The sequence below is a fragment of the Dama dama genome, chromosome 19 (assembly GCF_033118175.1).
Source record: "Dama dama isolate Ldn47 chromosome 19, ASM3311817v1, whole genome shotgun sequence".
NCBI lineage: Eukaryota > Metazoa > Chordata > Mammalia > Artiodactyla > Cervidae > Dama > Dama dama.
Window position 1 is genome coordinate 76,168,272 of NC_083699.1, and position 17,447 is coordinate 76,185,718.

Genomic DNA, 17,447 nt, shown 5'->3' on the forward strand with positions numbered 1-17,447 from the left:
CTTTCCACGGGATTTTGAAGAGTCTTCTCCAGTACCACAGTTCAAAAGCATCAATTCTTTGTTTTGAAAAATCATTAATGTACCAGCTGTGCCTGCATTCTCTGACTCTCTGCAACCCCATGGACTGCAACCCACCAGGCTTCTCTGTCCATGGGATTCTCCAGGCAAGAATACTGAAGTGGGCTGCCATTTCCTTCTCTGAGGGATCTTCCCTGCCCAGATATCAAACCCACATCTACTGCATTGCAAGCAGATTCTTTACCACTGGGCCACCTGCAAAAGCCCATAATGTACCAGCTATTTCATTTTAAATGAATTAACCCCATAAATATTGGTGTTTGAGCCATCATTTTGCTGTGATTAAAGAACCTGAACTCATAATCCCCTGAAAATCCACTGATCACTTGGATCCACTGAACCTTGGAAAGCCAACGTCAGTGCCCCATTAGCTGCTTTTAAGGCTTCCTGGTTTACCAGTTGGATTGGATTCCTTTCCTCCCACACAGTAGCTGACTGTGGGGACTTTCCTGGCTGGCTGCTTTTGCCTTTGCTCTTTGCTCCAAGAAGGAAAGTAATAAAGGTAGGTGCTCCATAGCATCTTAGAAGATAAACAAGCAACCAGAAAGTCATCTGGACATGTGCCTGGCATCTCCTATGCCCACTCCCCCCCACAGCATTTATTAACCACCAGCAGACCCTGTGTTCTGGAAAACCGAGACTTCCTGGTTCTGTCACTTCAATGTTGTCTAGTTCCTTGCCTAGCTCTGCTCCAAACTCAGCCCCATACTTTGGGGTCAACTGCGCCCCAGTCTTGCCTGGAGTGAGGGCCCCTGAGTAGGCATGATTGCTCTTCTAGTTGAGTCTGCCCAGGTTGATGGACCTTCAAGCCGGTGCTGTGGAGCCAGCAGCAGAGTCTGGAGAGGCAGGCTCTGATCCTGGTGTTGCCCTTCATAGATGGAGATGGGGGACTGGGGTGGGGAGACGGGGGTTGCCTGAGCCCCATTGCCCTTTGAGTGATGGACTCACACAGAGTGGACTCCAGGGCTGCCTCTGCTTGACTCCTCAACAGATAGGAGGGGAGACAGTGTACTTCTCCCCTATCGATGGCCAGTCAGGACAGATCTGAGGGATTCCTGGACACCTCACGAAAGGAAAATGAGCACCTTGTGAGTCCCCAGTGGGCTTGTCCCCCCAGGGAAATTCCTGTTCTCTGAAATACTGTCAGCTTTCTTCCCCCATCTGTCTAGGAATCTCTAGGAAAACTACATCAGCAAAGAAGAATCCTTGGCAACTGTGACGCCTCTGTTTCTGGTCGAGGCAGATTCTGCCCTGGGGAACTGGGCCGCCTGATACTGAAGCAGTTACTCAGCTAGCCACAAGGGGGCAGCAGCTCCAAATCGCAGAGCATCACTTATATATTTGTTGTTCCGTCGCTCAGTCGTGTCCATCTCTTTGCGACCCCATGGACTGCAGCATGCCACGCCTCCCTGTCCCCTACCATCTCCTGGAGCCTGCTCAAACTCATGTCCATTGAGTCAGTGATGCCATCCAACCATCTCATCCTCTGTCGTCCCCGTCTCTTGCCTTCAATCTTTCCCAGCATCAGGGTCTTTTCTAATGAGTTGGCTCTTCGAATCAGGTGACGAAAGGATTGGAGTTTCAGCTTCAGCATCAACCCTTCCAATGAATATTCAGGACTGATTTCCTTTAGGATTGACTGGTTTGATCTCCTTGCTGTCCAAGGGACTCTTCAAGAGTCTTCTCCAACACCACAGCTCAAAAGCATCAGTTCTTCGACTTTCAGCCTTCTCTATGGTCCAGCTCTCACATCCACACATGACTACTGGAAAAACCATAGCTTCGACTAAAGGACCTTTGTCAGCAAAGTAGTGTCTCTGCTTTTTAAAATGCTGTCTAAGTTGGTCATAGCTTTTCCTCCAAGAAGCAAGTGTCTTTTCATTTCATGACTACAGTCACCATCTGCAGTGATTTTGGAGCCCAAGAAAGTAATAATCTTGTACAAAAATTCTCGCATTGTCCCAAGCTTTGAGGATTGTGGAATCCTGAGTGTCAGAAGGGGCCAGGGGTGGGGGTGGGGCAGGGGCTGGATGGGAGGGGACAGTGCAGCTAAGTCCACCTCTTCCAACAAGCCGTTGTCCAGCTTGGCCTGGGAGTGAGTTGACAGCTCATGAGGCAGCCACTCCCTTTCTGGCTGGGTGTCTGCCATGTCTCCATGGCTGCCTAGTCCAAGGAGGCCGGTCGGGACTCCACTGTGCTCCTTCTAGGTAACACGTGGTTAACATTCCGCCTTCTCACCTCCCAGACTAGAACAGCATCTGCTGTAAAATCCCCCCAGGTGGGCAGTGACCTCTCTCAACCTAGGCTTTCACCTTTCAGCTCCACACCAGGCATCCAGCAATTAAGCAGCCTGGATGCTCAATCAACATACATTATAAACGACAAATGCCGATTGCTTCACCTTCTGTCCCATTTCTTTAACTTTATTCCGTACTTCCCTTCTAGCCTTTTATGAATAACCCACCACGTTCTTTGGCTCAACCATTCCTTCTGACCTGACCCAGTACAGAGGGCAGCCTTAGCGTCCACTGATTGCTCCACAGATTCCCACCAAACGTCTCCCAAATAAAGAAGGTGTCAAAGAGGGCTTCGTGATGTCACAGTGGATAAGAATCCACCTGCCAATGCAGGAGACACAGGTTTGATCCCTGATCTGGGAAGATCCCATATGCCTAGGAGCAATGAAGCCCAGGCACCACAACTACTGAAGCCCAGGCACCCTGAAGCCCGTGCACCACAAGAGAAGCCGCCACAATGGGAAGCCGCAGCTATAGCAGGGTACAGAGCAGCCCTCACTCGCCACACTTAAAGAAAGCCCAGGTGCAGCAATGAAGACCCGGTGCAAGCAAAATAACAATAAAATAAATAAACATCAAAAAAGAAAGTATCAGAGAAATGTCTGGCAGAAAGAAGTTTATTACACATTGAAGAAAGAGGCTTCGGTATGCATTCACAAATGTGGCACTCAGGCTCCTCAAACATGGGGTGTCAAAGGCTATTACAGAAATTGGAATGACCCTTGTACAGTGCTGTGTGGGGATCAGTAACTGACAGAGGGGTGAGGCATCGAAGGAAATCACCTGAAGCTTGAAGCCAGTGTGCTTATCCACTCAGAGACAGCAGAGACTACGGCTACAGGCTGACCACTGAGGCACCTGTGAAACGGGCAGCTGAGGGCGTGCGGCCGTCGGGGGAGCTGTCGGAGGTCCACCCGCTGCAGACCCGGGGCTGGGCGGAGGGCGGGCTCAGCCCGGGAACTTGGCGAGTCGCTGCCGCGCGCGGGACAGCCGCTCCAGCCGCTCCTTCAGGAACTTCCTCTTTTCTCTGGTGTCGGTGCGCTCCTTTAGCAGCCAGTCGTACTGGTCCTTGTCCTGGAGCAGCTGCAGCATGCTCTTCTTGAGCTGCTCGCCATACGTCCGGAGCATGAAGAACTGGATGGTCAAGGGGATGTGGCTGGAGATGCGGGTGCTGACCTCCTGCGAGGAAGGAAGGCGCAGTTCACACGAGGGTCAGGGGCCGGGGCAGCCAGGAGACCCTGACTTCAGCTCGGCACTCCGGCAGGGACCCAGACCCCGTGGGTGCATAGTCCTCGGTTGGGTTTCAAACCCGCCCGCATCCTGCGGTCTGGGCAGCACCAGGATAGGGACCCACCTTGACTCTGGGCTCCCACCAGCCTCTCCTGACCACTGAATGGTTACTGCTGGTGGAAGAGGGCAAAACGTGCCCTAAGAAGGTAAATGCACGGAGTACTAAAACGACGGAGAACAGACCTGTGGACGCAGTCTGTGGGTGGGATGAACTGAGAGGAGCATTTAAACATATGCATCACCATGGGTAAAACAGATAGCTAATGGAGAGTTGCTATATAACACATGGAGCTCAACTCCATACTCTGTGAGGACCTGGAGGCGTAGGATGGGGGTGAGGTTCAGGAGGGAGGGGACATATGTGTATTTACAGATGATTCTTGTTGTTGTATGGCAGAAATCAACATGACATTGTAAGCAATTATCCTCCAATTAAAAATAAAATTTAAAAACCTACATTTTAAAATTATTTACAACTCTGCCTAGAAGATTCTATAACCTCTTTTTTTTTTTTTTTTTAAATCAAGGCTGAAATTATTTAGCACAAAAGGAGGTGGGCTCTCAAAAGCCACAGAAGGGAGCCCTCTGAGTTCTAAGCACGCTGGAAGTCACTTTCAACTTTCCTTTCTCCCTCTTCCTGAGGGAGTCCTTCCTGAGACAATACCCCCTTCCCACCTCACCCATGTCCTCTGCTCTCTTTTGGTCTATTAAAAAAATTTATCCAAAGAATAAATTTAATCAGATAAATGAAAAAAGGCAGACACCCAAATGAATTTTTTGGCCAACCTGATATTAATCTGCTTTACTTGACTATTTTCCTTTGTTTCTGCTGGACTAGGCAAAGAAAGAGGTTCTCCCTCTAGACCCTCGAGAAGGCACCCAGCCCTGCTAACACCTTGACTTTAGCCAGTGAGGATCATACTTGATAGGAAAAGTAGGGAGTTCTCATTAGTCGGGACAGGGCAAAGCTGTCTGCTGGTCAACTGTGGTTTCAAGTAGCACTGAAGGGACCAGATGAGGCAAAAAAATTTGAGGTATAAAAACTGGAAAGAGCAGGGAGAGTGTAAAACCACCACTCACTGCAGAGGGATGAGTGTTTGTTGGGAAAACTCAGGAGAAACAGATGTAAAACCACCACAGACAGTTTAAGAGAATCAGCATGATTAACAAATGTAAGACAACATACAGAAATCAACAAATGAGATGTCATGGAAGAAAAGTCTCATTGACAGGAGGTACAAAGATGAGAAAAGAAGTAGGAATAAACTCCAGGTGTGTGTACCACCTACACAAAGAGAACTTCAAAACACTTCTGAGACTCCCCAAAAGGATATTTAAGAAGGAACATCAGGGGTCTCCTGATGTTCTTGGATAAGAAATTTTTTAAAGGCACAAAGGTGTCAACTCCTCCACTGCAGGTAGAAATTCTTCTGAGGAAGGACTTTGGCCTGTGGTCTGCAGATTCAGCACCTGCCTGGTTTTCTGCATGGCTTGTCCTACCTACCTCGGACTTGATGAGCCAGCCTCCATAATTGCATAAGCCAGTTCCTTGGTTTATACTTATCGATATAAAACAAGCCCTAGCCTTTCCCCAGATATAATGGTCAGTTTCATGTGTCAGCTTGACTGGGTTGTAGATCCACTTATTCAATGGAACTCTCATCTAGGTATCACTGTGGAGATATTTTGTAGATGTGGTTAATAGCTCCAATCAGTCAACTCTACGTAAGTAAAGGAGATCATCCTCAAGAATGTGGGTGGGCCTCACCCAAGCAGGTGAAGGCCTTATTATTTGTGTATCTGTGTGTATTACTCAGTCTCAAAGGTTCTGCCAGACAGCACTGGGGGCAGGGGGGTGAGCTTGGCTGCAGGAGAAACCAAGGGGGCACAGGGCTGCCCTCTTTACTGGCTTCACACACACCCATGCACATCCCAGGGTCTGCAGAGTCTGACCGTTTGAGATTTGTTGCTCAGAGTGTATCCCCATCCAGCAACATGGCATCCTCTGGGAGCCTGTCAGTAATGCAGAATTGTGCCCCCTCTCAGACCTGCCCCCCACCACCACATCTGCATCTCCGGAAGATCCTGGAGATGTGTGAGCATGGTTGGTGTGAGAAACTGCCTGAAGTGATGGAGACATCTGGTAAACCAGGAGGTTGCCATTTGTTTCCCTGTCCAGACTTTCACATACCCCCAGGCTCTGAGCTGTGCATCCTTCTCTAGATGAATTAGATGGACCCTCAAGTTATTTGAAATGTAGGGTGCATGTGCTACATTGCTCAGTCATGTCCAACTCTTGTGAAACCCTATGAACTATAGCCTGCCAGGCTCCCCTGTCCATGGGATTCTCCAGGAAAGAATACTAGAATAGGTTGCCATGCCCTCCTCCAGGATATCTTCCTGACCCAGGCATTGAACCCATGTCTCTTACATCTCCTGCAATGGCAGACAGGTTCTTTACCACTAGTGTCGCCTGGGAAGCCCAAAGTGTAGGGTAGCAATCAAAGTACAAGTCTCTGTGAGCGGCAGCTTCTCCAGGGCCAGTGGTCACTGCCGTCCACACTCCTCCTGCTGAATATTCACAAGAGCCCTGGGAGGAGGTAATCACTTTACCTCCTTTTAGAGAGGAAAGCTAAGGCTCAGAGAGGTTAATAACTTGACGGAGGCCACAGAGTCAGCCCAAACCAGATGCAAGCGGCTCTAAGTAACAACCCTTCTCATGTCTGATCGAATTGCTCCTACAGAGGCTTACCAAGGGCTGAAAGATGGGGCTGGTAGTCCCCTTACAGAGACAAGACTGAAGAGACAAGCTCTTCATTCTCAGAGAAAAAGAATGGATGAGAAGCACTGTCCCGAGACTAGCAGATTCACCTGGTGGTACGCCGTCAGGTGTTGAAAGATCTCAGCTGCGGAGGGCTCTGAGTGCTGGGGTTGTTGAAAATGGCTTGATTTTTGCTTCTTTTCTTCTTCTGCCTCCTTCTCTCTGACCTGTTGCAATGCACGCCGGTACACCTGGTCCTGGCAGTAGACCAACTGCTCCATTTGGAAATGTAGTCGGATGGACTTCTCAGCTTCTTCTTCTTTTTCTAATCGAATGTCTTCAATTTTGGACTATAGCAAAAGAGAAACACAACAGAATTTCCATCGAGAAACAAATCACTGGGTCACAGGAAGATAGCTCCACTGCAAAGGCCACCTCTAGCAGGTGCCATCTAGAAGAGTTGGTGGCTTTGGAGCAGCCTTCTATCCCCACAATAGCTTCTCTGGGCAGGGAGTGGGGCTTCCCATTCTGGGCCGAGGGTTAGAATTTCCCAGGAAGCATGAGACACACAGATGACCAGACCTTGCATCCCCAGGGCCTGGGAACCTGCATGGGCTCTGTTCTCAGGCCTGATTTCCAGCTTTCTTCCTTTTCCCTTTTATAGACTTTTCCATCTGAGGAGGAGGAATATTTTTCTACCAGAGAACTCACAGGGATAAGATGGGGGCCAGATTCTATCAGTCAAATTCCATATATTTCATGTTCCTGGAGTTTAGAGGAACTGGCTGCCAGAAAGTCAAAGAGGGGACCCTTTACACAGAAAGTTACCTGGACCCCCTGACTTCACTGAATGCCAGAGTATGATGTGTGATGCCAAGTGTGGTCCTAAATCTTCTTCTCTATGTTCCTTCTGACTCAAAGGGCACTCTTAGTCCTATTCTGGACATGAGGAATCAGAGGCCCAGGCAGGTTAAGAAGCCCCAAGACCTCTGGCTTGCAAAAGGCAGAGCCAGCCCTCCCATCTCTGCTGGGTGCTGGGTCTAAGGTTGGCATCCCCACCAGATTCATACATTGAAAGCCTAATCCTCAACAGGATGGCATTTGGAGATTGGGGTTCTTTAGGAGGTAATTAGGTCATGAGGGTGGGGCCCCCACAAAGCGGTTAGTGACCCTCTGCGAAGAGACCCCAGGGAGCTCTCTTTCCACCCCTGCCCCCAGCCTCCTGTTTCGTGAAGACACTAATGAGAAGGCCACCAGCACCTCCATCTGTCTCCTGGACTATGAGAAATAAAATATTACGTGTCTGCAGTGGTATTAACTAGGCAGCCCAAGCCAGGACTAGGGGGAGCCCCTGTTCCTAGATCGGATGAGTCTTTCCTATTTGGTTTCCTCAATGAGTTTCCAGATTCAGGACATTCTCTTCAGCTGTAACAGGGTTCCACACTTACTATGGCTCTCCTCTGTTCCTGGGACTAAATATTTTCCTTCTGAATTCTCTCTCTCTTTCTCTCCCTCTTACTGCCTTTAACGAGACATCACTGCTCATATCTTAAATTCACTATTGATCTTGACTATTTGCTTCTCCAAATACATAATAAAGGTTGAATAGTCTTAATCTAAGAAATCTGTTTTCTAGTGTCAGGCCTACATTTTTTTTTAAAGTAACTTAATGGTCAGTTTTACCTTGGCAGTTCGGTGGAGGTTGAAAAATTCACTAAAGTGTTTTCCTGAAACATCTGTGAAGGTATTCCGGATTATATCTGGTGAAAGAAAGACAGAGATGTCCAGTCTTGCTGGAAGGACCCATGACTTCATAAATTGCAAAAAATAAGAGGATGAAACAGTAGAAACAGTTCCCTGCCTCCCTCTTCCCCACCCCCAATCTTCTCTTTCTTTCTGAAGGAAGACGGTGTGCTTTCTTACTCAAAAACATCCTGGAGGAATTTTAAAAATCTAAATGTCTCCTGAAATATTTATCTGATGTTTAAATTTTCATCCCAAGTATAAATAGTTGCAAAGAATACAATTTCTGTTGCTATAAATAGTTTAATATTTATAGTAAAACACATCACTTTTTAAAATACATCAATGGAATCAAAATAGCTCTGTTATCCACTTGAAAGAAATAGGTGAACAAACTCTCGTTTCAATCAGAAAACTTACATTATTTCATTTTATTTTGAAACTCATATTTCCACTTGACTTCCTCACAGAATGTTATCTTAGTTTGATGTACAGTATCTTTATGCTGGGAAATTTATTTTTGGCCACACTGTGAGGCATATGGGATCTCAGTTCACTGACCAGGGATTGAATCCTTGCCCCTGTAGTGGAAGTACAGAGTCCTAACCACTGGACCAGTGCTAACCACTGGCTGCTACGCTTTGAAATGTTTTGGCTATATATTATACTTTTCTCAACAGAAATAGGTATGTAAATAGAAAGCCTTGAAGAATTACACAAGAATTTCCTTTGGGACTGAATGAAGAATGCACAATTGATCAACAAGACACCATTACAGACTTTAGTTTGTAGTTATTAAGCCCGAAGGTAAAATTTAATTAGAAATACCAGGGAAGCCACTCAGACTTCCCCGGTGGTTCAGTGGATAAGAGTCCATCTGCCAATGCAAGGGACGCAAGTTTGATCCCTGGTCCAGGAAGATCCCACAAGCTGAGGAGAAATTAAACTTGTACACCACAACCACAGGGCCCCTGAGCTGCAACTACTGACCCCGCGTGCTGCACCTACTGAGGCCCACAGGCCCTGGAGCCCAAGCCCCTCAACAAGGGAAGCCACTGAAACGAGAAGCCCGTTCACGGCGACTGGAGAGCAGCCCTCACTTGCCGCACCTGGAGAAAGACTGCGCACAGCAAGGAGGGAGACCCCGTGCGGCCAAAAATAAATAAAAGGTCAAAGTGGGAAAAAAAAACACATGTCTTATCAACTGTGAAAAGGCTGTCCTTCCTTCACCCCTACGAGTTCACGGATCCTCAAGATGATGACTTGAGGCTAAAATGAGGCTCTTGAAATCTGAGTGAGGAGGGTGTTGGCCAAGGGGATGACAGAGAAGAGATTCAGGAAGCTCAGAGCAGTAAATAGGAGACCAGGGAGTGAAGATTCTCGAGGAGAAGCAGGTGGTGAGCACTGTGAGGGACTGTGCTTCTCCTCCACAGAGCTGACGTGGCTTCTGATTGGCACGTGACCACACTGACACTGTCTCAGGTTCAGGCCACACTTCAGAGGATCAGCCCACTCCCATAATGTACAGCTGTTTAGTCAACCTTACTCCTCAGAGATTTCGAATAAACAATAGTGCTTTGAGATTGTGAAGTATGCAAAGTGGTGGAGTCGAGGGAGGTGAGGTATGATAAGAAACATACATCTGGTTCTTGTCCCTGGTTCCTAACACAGAGCTCTTAAACCCCTTAGAATATCCTGGGTGACAGGAGCATCACTTGTTCTAACGAGATGGCCCTAGACAGCTTCACGATGGGGCTGGTCACCAGAAAGACCAAGCCTTTGATTAGAAGCCTGGAACTTCCAACCCAGCTTCCCCCTTCCCAACTTCTGGGGGCTAGAGGAGGGGCTGGAGACTGAATTAAAAATTGATTATGCTTCCATGGGATAATTGATTGTGTGTGTGGGGGTGTGGGTGTGTGTGTTAATAGCTCGGCCATGTCCAACTCTTTGTGACCCCATGGACTGTAGCCCTCCAGGCTCCTCTGTCCATGGAATTCTTCAGGCAGGAATACTGAAGTGGGTTGTCATTCCCTTCTCAAGGGGATCTTCCCGATGATGGGATTGAACCCAGGTTTCCCTCATTGCAAGCAGACTATTTACCATCTGAGCCACCAGGGAAGCTGGATAATTGATTATACCTTCATAAGAACCCTTAATGACCGGGCTCAAAGATAGCTAGGCTGGTGAACATGACCACATGCCAAAAGGGTGGTCCCGCCTTCACCACTCCTCCAACAGAAGCACATGTGACAGAAGCACATCACACCCTATGCATATCTTTCATTTGCAAACTTTCATTGCAACCTTGCAGTATTTCATATCTAACACCAGTAAACTGGTGTGTGTGTGTGTGCTCACTCAGTGCTGTCCCATTCTTATGACCCCATGGACTGTACCGTCAGGCTCCTCTGCCCATGGGATTCTCCAGGCCAGAATACTGGAGTGGGTTGCCATTCCCTTCTCCAGGGGATCTTCCTGACCCTGGGATGGAAGCCCCGTGTCTTTTGTGGCTCCTGCATTGGCAGGCAGATTCCTTACCACTGAGCAATCTGGGAAGCCCCACTAATAAACTCGTAAAGGTAAGCAAATCCTTTATAGCAAACCAGTAGAGTAGAGTGTGCTCCTGAGTATTGTGAGCTGTTCCAGCTGAGTATGGAACCCCAGGACTGGGTGGTGGGAACTGTGATTTGTAGCTGGTCACTCATCAGTACAGGAGTCTCAGACACGGAGCTGCCATCCACAGAGGTGGGTCTTATGAGCTGAGCCCTGAGCTGTGGGTCTGTGCAAACTCCAGGCAGTTAGTGTCAGAAAGGGAATGAATTGTTGGACACTCAGTTGAAGTCTGGAGAAGACTGATTGGGTTGCTTGTGTTGGAAAACACCCCAGCAGGAAATATTGATAAAATGCCTAAAGTAAAACCAAGAACCCACCTGTCACCGTGTGCAGCATGTCCACAGCAGGCTCTTCCAGGACTTTGACCTGCTTTTTTATGATGATCTCAAACGTCTTGTAATTCACAAACCCTGGCAACTCTCTGCCACGATACCGATTTTCAAATTGCCTGATTTCTTTAAGTATGGCTTCATAACCTACAGAAGGAAAGGATAGGTCTGAATTATTTTGCAGAAATAACCTTGCTGGTTTGGCTGAACACAGTAGCGTTCTGAACTTCCTGAAAATACAGAGGAGCAAGAAAAAAAGCACATCAAATCTGATTTTCAAATTGAAAAAGATTCAAGGATTGCAATAAACAAACAGATTTTGAGAGAACTGTCCTTAGTCATCTCAAGATGGCACGTGTAAGCCAGGGAAGGACATCGAAAAATGGCAAAAGCAGCAACTTACTAAGACAGAATTTTAAAAAATTTTGGCTTCACCCCACAGCATATGGGGTCTTAGTTCCTTGATCAGGAATTGAACCAGGGCCCCCTGCATTGGAAGGTGGAGTCTTAACCACTGGACCACTGGGAAAGTCCCAAGACATTCTGGAAAAGGTAACTTGAGTAGGAAATTTGGTAAGTTAAATTTGATTTTGTAAAGAAAATTGTATCATAGAATACTATGACCTGCAGACACTTTAAAAAATAGAAATGGGGACTTTCCCGATGGTCCAGTGGTTAGGACTCTGTGGGCACAGTGCAGGGGGCGAGGGTTTGATCCCTGGCTGGGGAACCAGGATCCCACATGCTGCTCGAGGTGGACCCACTGAAAAAAAAAGAAATGACCATAACACCAGCTGGAATCAGTGACTCAGCATATATTCCCAGGTTGCAGCAGGAGCAAAACCTATTTATAAACCAGAGGGATAATACAGTTGGATTATTAATGTGATATGGTATCACTGCTTACCACATAAAGCACTTAATTTTTTCTTTATATTCTTGGAATTCTTTTTACTCTAAACAAACTAGGGTGTAAAGAACTTCCTCCATGGGTTGGGGAGGGGAGGATGATTCAGAAGGACTAAGGTTCCTTCTTTTTGAAGAACTAACCAGGGATGGTAGCCTGGTTACCCTCTTTTGGTCAGGAGATAACTTTCTCAAAGGCATTTAAAAAAAAATTAAGATGTAATTGACATACCATAAATTCACCATTATTAAAGTATATGTTTAGTATATTCACAAAGTGGTGCAAACATCACCACTATCTAATTCTCAAGCATTTCCACCACCTCAGGGAACCCTGTTTCCACAGCACTCACTCCCCATTCCCTCTACCCAGCCTTTGAAACCACTAATCCACTTTCTATTTCTATGGATTTGTATGTTTTGTACATTTCATGTAAATGGAATTGTACATCCTGTGGCCTTTTGTGCCTCACTTCTTCCACTTAGCATAAAGGCCTCTCTAGTACATGTGAGATGGGATCTCGTTGTGGATTTAACTTGCATTTCAGATGGCTAACAATATGTGTGTGTGTGTGCCCAGCTGTGTCTGACTCTTTGCCACCCCATGGACTGTAGCCCCCAAGGCTCCTCTGTCCATGGGATTTCCCAGGCAAGAATACTGGAGTGGGTTGCCATTTCCTTCTCCAGGGGATCTTCCTGACCCAGGGATCAAACCCACGACTCTTAGGTCTTTTGCATTGCCAGACAGGTTCTTTACCACTAGCATCACCTGGGAAGTGAAGTCCTATAAAGACTACACCCTTATCATATACATGATTTTCAAATACTTTCTCCAATTCTGTGGAATGTCTTTCCACTTTCTTGATCATGTTCCTGGGTAGTGTTCTTTGATATGCACACAAGTTTAAATTTTGATGAAATCCAACACATTTTTTTCCATGTATTGCTTCTGCTTCAGGTGTTCTAGCTTCCTTACCTAGAAAAAAGATACGGGTATGGCTAATAAGATTGTCTTCCCAGTGGTTCAGTGGTAGAGAATCCACCTGCCAATGACAGGAGACATGAGTTTCCTCCCTGGGTTGGGAAGATCCCGTGTCAGAGGAAATGGGAACCCACTCCAGTATTCTTGCCTGGGAAATCCCATGGACAGAGGAGCCTCGGGGGCTACAGTCCGTGGGGTGGCAAAGAGTCAGACACAGCTGGGCACGCACACACACATATTGTTAGCCATCTGAAATGCAAGTTAAATCCACAACGAGATCCCATCTCACATGTACTAGAGAGGCCTTTATGCTAAGTACCTAATCCAGTACCTAATCCCAAGGTCACAAAGTTTTAAACCTATGCTTTCTTCTAAGAGATTTACAGTTTTGGCTTGTACACTTTGGTTTTTGATCCCTTTTGAGCTTATTTTTGGATAGGAGGTGCATGGGGGGGGGGTCCAAATTAATTCTTACATTTGGGCACCCAGTGACATGGAACTGATCATTTGTTGGGAGGAATTTATCATTTTAAAGAATGAGCCATTTTTCTCACAGTCTGTCTGCCATAAGCACTTTTGCCATAAAAACCTGGCCAGGCAACGCCACGAGGGAGCTTCTGGAAGCCAAAGTCTGTTGTTTTCTTTGAAAGGGGTTAGCAGGGTGCTCCCCCTCCCCGACATAAGAACACGCTGCATGGCAGGTGTACAACTCTCTGCTCACGGACTCAGCTTCTTTAAGCTGCACAAGGGGGAGGCAGAGGACGAGGTGGTTGGATGGCATGACAGACTCAATGGACATGAGTGTGCGCAAACTCTGGGAGATCATGAAGGACAGAGGAGCCTGATGTATTGCAGTCCACCGGGTCGCAGAGCATCGGACATGACCAAGCAGCTGAGCAATAGCAACACATGGAACAAAGACTGTGGACACGTGACCAGCCCAGGAATGAATGTCCTGGACTTTGGTCCCCAAAGTTCACACCCTGCCCTGCCCTCTGTGCCCTCTGCCAGGGAATAAAGGTGCAGCCTCTGAATTATGCAGAAACTCCCTTGATTTCTCTCCCCATGTTCATTACTCAAAGCCAAGGAGGACCGTCAGTCTGAACCACTGCTCAGTTTAAATAAATCATGAAACCACCACCACCCCCCACCACCATCAGATTGTTGGAATAAAAGCAAATTGAAATTTCCCTCAGCTGCTGCTGTTTTCTCATTGATCAATATATGATTTAGTTTAGGCTTTTTAAAATAGTAAAAAAAAAAACAAGTTTCAGATCACATTTTCTACTTTTCTTAGACTCTTGAGGATTTGATGATGCAAGGTGGTACCCAAGATGTTGTTGTATTTTCTCTTCACCACTGCAACTGTAAGGACTTCCCAGGTAGCACAGTGGTAAAGAATCCACCTGCCAACCTGGAGACATGGGTTTGATCCCTGGGTTGGGAGGTTCCCCTGGAGGAGGAAATGGCAACCCATTCCATTAGTCTTGCCTGGGAAATCCCACGGACAGAAGAGCCTGGCAGGCTACAGTCCATGGGGTTGCAAAGAGTCGGATGACTGAGCAACTAAACAGTGACTATAAGATCCATTACAGGACACATCCGGTTTCAAGGCCTCAGTGGATTAACCAAGATGGAACCTGGGTTATTTCAGGGGCAGCACCACTGGGAACACAAAGGGCATGATACACATGGCAGGCTCACCTGCTCACTGTTGGGGGAAAACTGATTCTTCCAAGAGTCATGATTGACATGGGCCATTGAATCCGCATCTTCTCTCTAGGTGTCCTCTGAAATCTGTACCTGACGCCTGCTGGCCAGAGTTCAGGGACTTGAAACAGCACATGTGGCTTTCAAGCTACCAAGTCCTTACTCTGGCTGTCCTCGACCACTGTCATCACCCACCTCCCCCAGCCTTGGATTCAGCTCAACTTGACGTGTTTACCGTGGTGCCTCAGACTCACCTTTTTGGAAATTTTTCTCAACCACAGAACTCCATTTGCAGAACTCAGCTCGTACTTGGGTAAACAGTCGGGACTCAAGCGGCCCCACGAATTCCTCCCCTTCTATTCTTGAGATGATATCTTTATTAAATGTATCAATTTTCTGCCAAGAAGAAAAAAAGAATCAGCAGAGATACTCTAAACCAAGCAAGGTAGTTTGGTGGTTGTGTGCATGTAGAGAGTGGGTGAGTCCCTCTTTGCTGTATCTCAGGCCAGGTGGGAGGACAGGAGAGAAGAAGCTTGGGCAGCAGACAACCCCAAATTCCCCTCACTGCCTGGGGGGTCTCCAGTGAGGGAACGCACTTGAGGAAGAGCCAATAGCACGCATGGGGTGGTCCACCACTCCCTGCCCTCTGTCCTCTAACTCTGGGCCCATTTTGGTGCTAAGTGGACAGAATGAGTTCGGATCAGCTTTAGGGAAGTGAAGACGGATGAGCGTGGCACCCATAATCTCTGTGGACAATGATGCAAGACTCCCCAGCGTGGCGCCACTGGCGGTTCTCACCTCTATCAGGGAGAGCATTTTCTCACTTTCTTCTTCTGGGATGTCCTTGCCATATTTCTGTAACTCTTCTGTTACTCTCTGGTGAGTCTCCTTTATTTGATTTTCCAACAGGGGCAGAGTTTTCTGAGAAAAACAACAGAAAGACATAAACATGAAGAGAGAATGAGCTGCAGTTGCTGATGGGGAAGGGCTAGGGTTAGGCCAGTGCTTGCAAGAAGCTCATTATAAATTAGGCCGGGTGGGTAGTTTATCAGCGTCCCACTCAACAAGTGGTCCTCTGACAGGCAAGAGCCACACCCCCTGGGAGCATCCCAGGCCACATCCACACCCCTGAATCTGAGCCCACATCTTAACAAGATGTCCAGGAGATCCACGTGTGTCGACATGGTTTAGCTTTGCGCTTGCAAGACTCTGTTCAGAGTCTGTTCAGCTCTGCGTGCACTTACACAAATGTGCATGATGAGTTCACTGGTCAGTCTTTCTGCCAGGCAGGGGACAGTGGCCTTCCCTTCCTCCAGAAGTTCCCTGCAAGAGAAGACAACATTCATGTCCACTTGGGTCTAGCCAGAAAATGCAGGTTGGCTCTCTGCTGCTGGGGAAAGCCAAAGTAAGTACAGTTACTTCCCACTGGATGGCATGTCCTGCAATTGGATCACACAGATTTATGACTGAATTTTTGTAATGTTGCATATTTTGAAAAAACTGTATAGAATGATCCCTTCCAGCTGATATATTAAATGTGTCTTATGACATCTGACTATAAATGGTCTTTATAAAAATTCACATATCACCTAGAGATATGTTTCCATAACATGCATATGCCCTTCTGTATACACAGTGCGTATTGGTATGGGGCTTCATGAAAATATATTGACAGATATTTACATATATGGATGAACCCTGAACCGGGGGACCCACCCTTCTCCAAAATGAGAACTTAAACCATGAGCTGCTTGGGGAAGGAGACCAAGCCTTCCTCTCACTCTTTCCAAATACGTGTTTGCAGAGTGAGTTACTACACAGTTTTCCACATTTTAAAAGACTTTTAGGATGAAGGGCAGCCAGGAAACATGAGCTCACACACATCTTTGCAAGAGTACACTCATACCTAAGTTTCAGCTTCTGTACCTGTCGAATTTTTTAATTGTGGGAAAATACGCATAACATAAAATTCACCACTTGAATAATTTGTAAGCACACGTGTGTGAGCTAAGTCACTTCAGTTATATCTGACTCTTTGCGACCCCATGGAAGGTAGCCCAGCCAGGTTCCTCTGGCCATGGGATTCGCCAGGCGGGAATACTAGAGAGGGTTGCCATGCCCTCCTCCAGGGGATCTTCCTGACCTGGGGATCAAACCTGCATCTCCTGCATTGGCAGGTGAGTTGTTTACCACGAGTGCCACTTGGAAAGCCTGTACACACATATTCAGTGGTATTAAGTACAATTACATTGATGTGTGACCATCACCACCATCTACCTCCAGAAATAGCTCATCTTCCCCACCTGAAATTCTGTTCCCATTATGCATCTCCCCATCCCCTCCCCCAGGTCCTGTCTCTATCAATTGGACCCCTTTAGGGATCTTATATAAGAGGAATCATACAGTGTCTTTTCATGACTGGCTTATTTCACTGAGCATAGTGCCCTCAAGGTACAGCCGTGTTATAGCAGGTGCTAGAATTTCCTTCCTTTCTAAGGCCAAATACTATTCCATTGTGTGGATGGAATTTTTTTATCCATTTTGGATAAATATTGTGTTTATCTATCAATGGTCACTCAGGTTGCTTCCATGTTTTGTTTTTTTTTTAGCTATTGTGAATAATGCTGCTATGAACACAGGATTGCAAGTATCTTTTCTGAATTATGTGTCTCTGCAGGCTTCTGGGAACATCAAACATGATAATGTTTACAAAGGGCATGCGTCTCCTCCCACACACA

General features: G+C 46.9%; 1 protein-coding gene across 2 annotated transcripts in view; it reads right to left on the reverse strand.

Annotated features, from left to right (window-relative positions):
- Positions 1–2,976: 2,976 nt before the first annotated feature.
- The window catches only part of MX1 (MX dynamin like GTPase 1), a 46,459-nt gene continuing 31,988 nt past the window's right edge, over positions 2,977–17,447 (reverse strand). For both annotated transcript variants that reach the window (XM_061167548.1, XM_061167547.1), the window contains 7 exons: positions 15,954–16,032; positions 15,508–15,630; positions 14,964–15,105; positions 11,100–11,258; positions 8,110–8,186; positions 6,537–6,776; positions 2,977–3,554 (listed from right to left, as the gene is read on the reverse strand). In XM_061167548.1, coding sequence (XP_061023531.1) covers positions 3,324–3,554; positions 6,537–6,776; positions 8,110–8,186; positions 11,100–11,258; positions 14,964–15,105; positions 15,508–15,630; positions 15,954–16,032 — 1,051 coding nt within the window. In that variant the 3' untranslated portion in view covers positions 2,977–3,323. The remainder of the gene's footprint in view (positions 3,555–6,536; positions 6,777–8,109; positions 8,187–11,099; positions 11,259–14,963; positions 15,106–15,507; positions 15,631–15,953; positions 16,033–17,447) is intronic.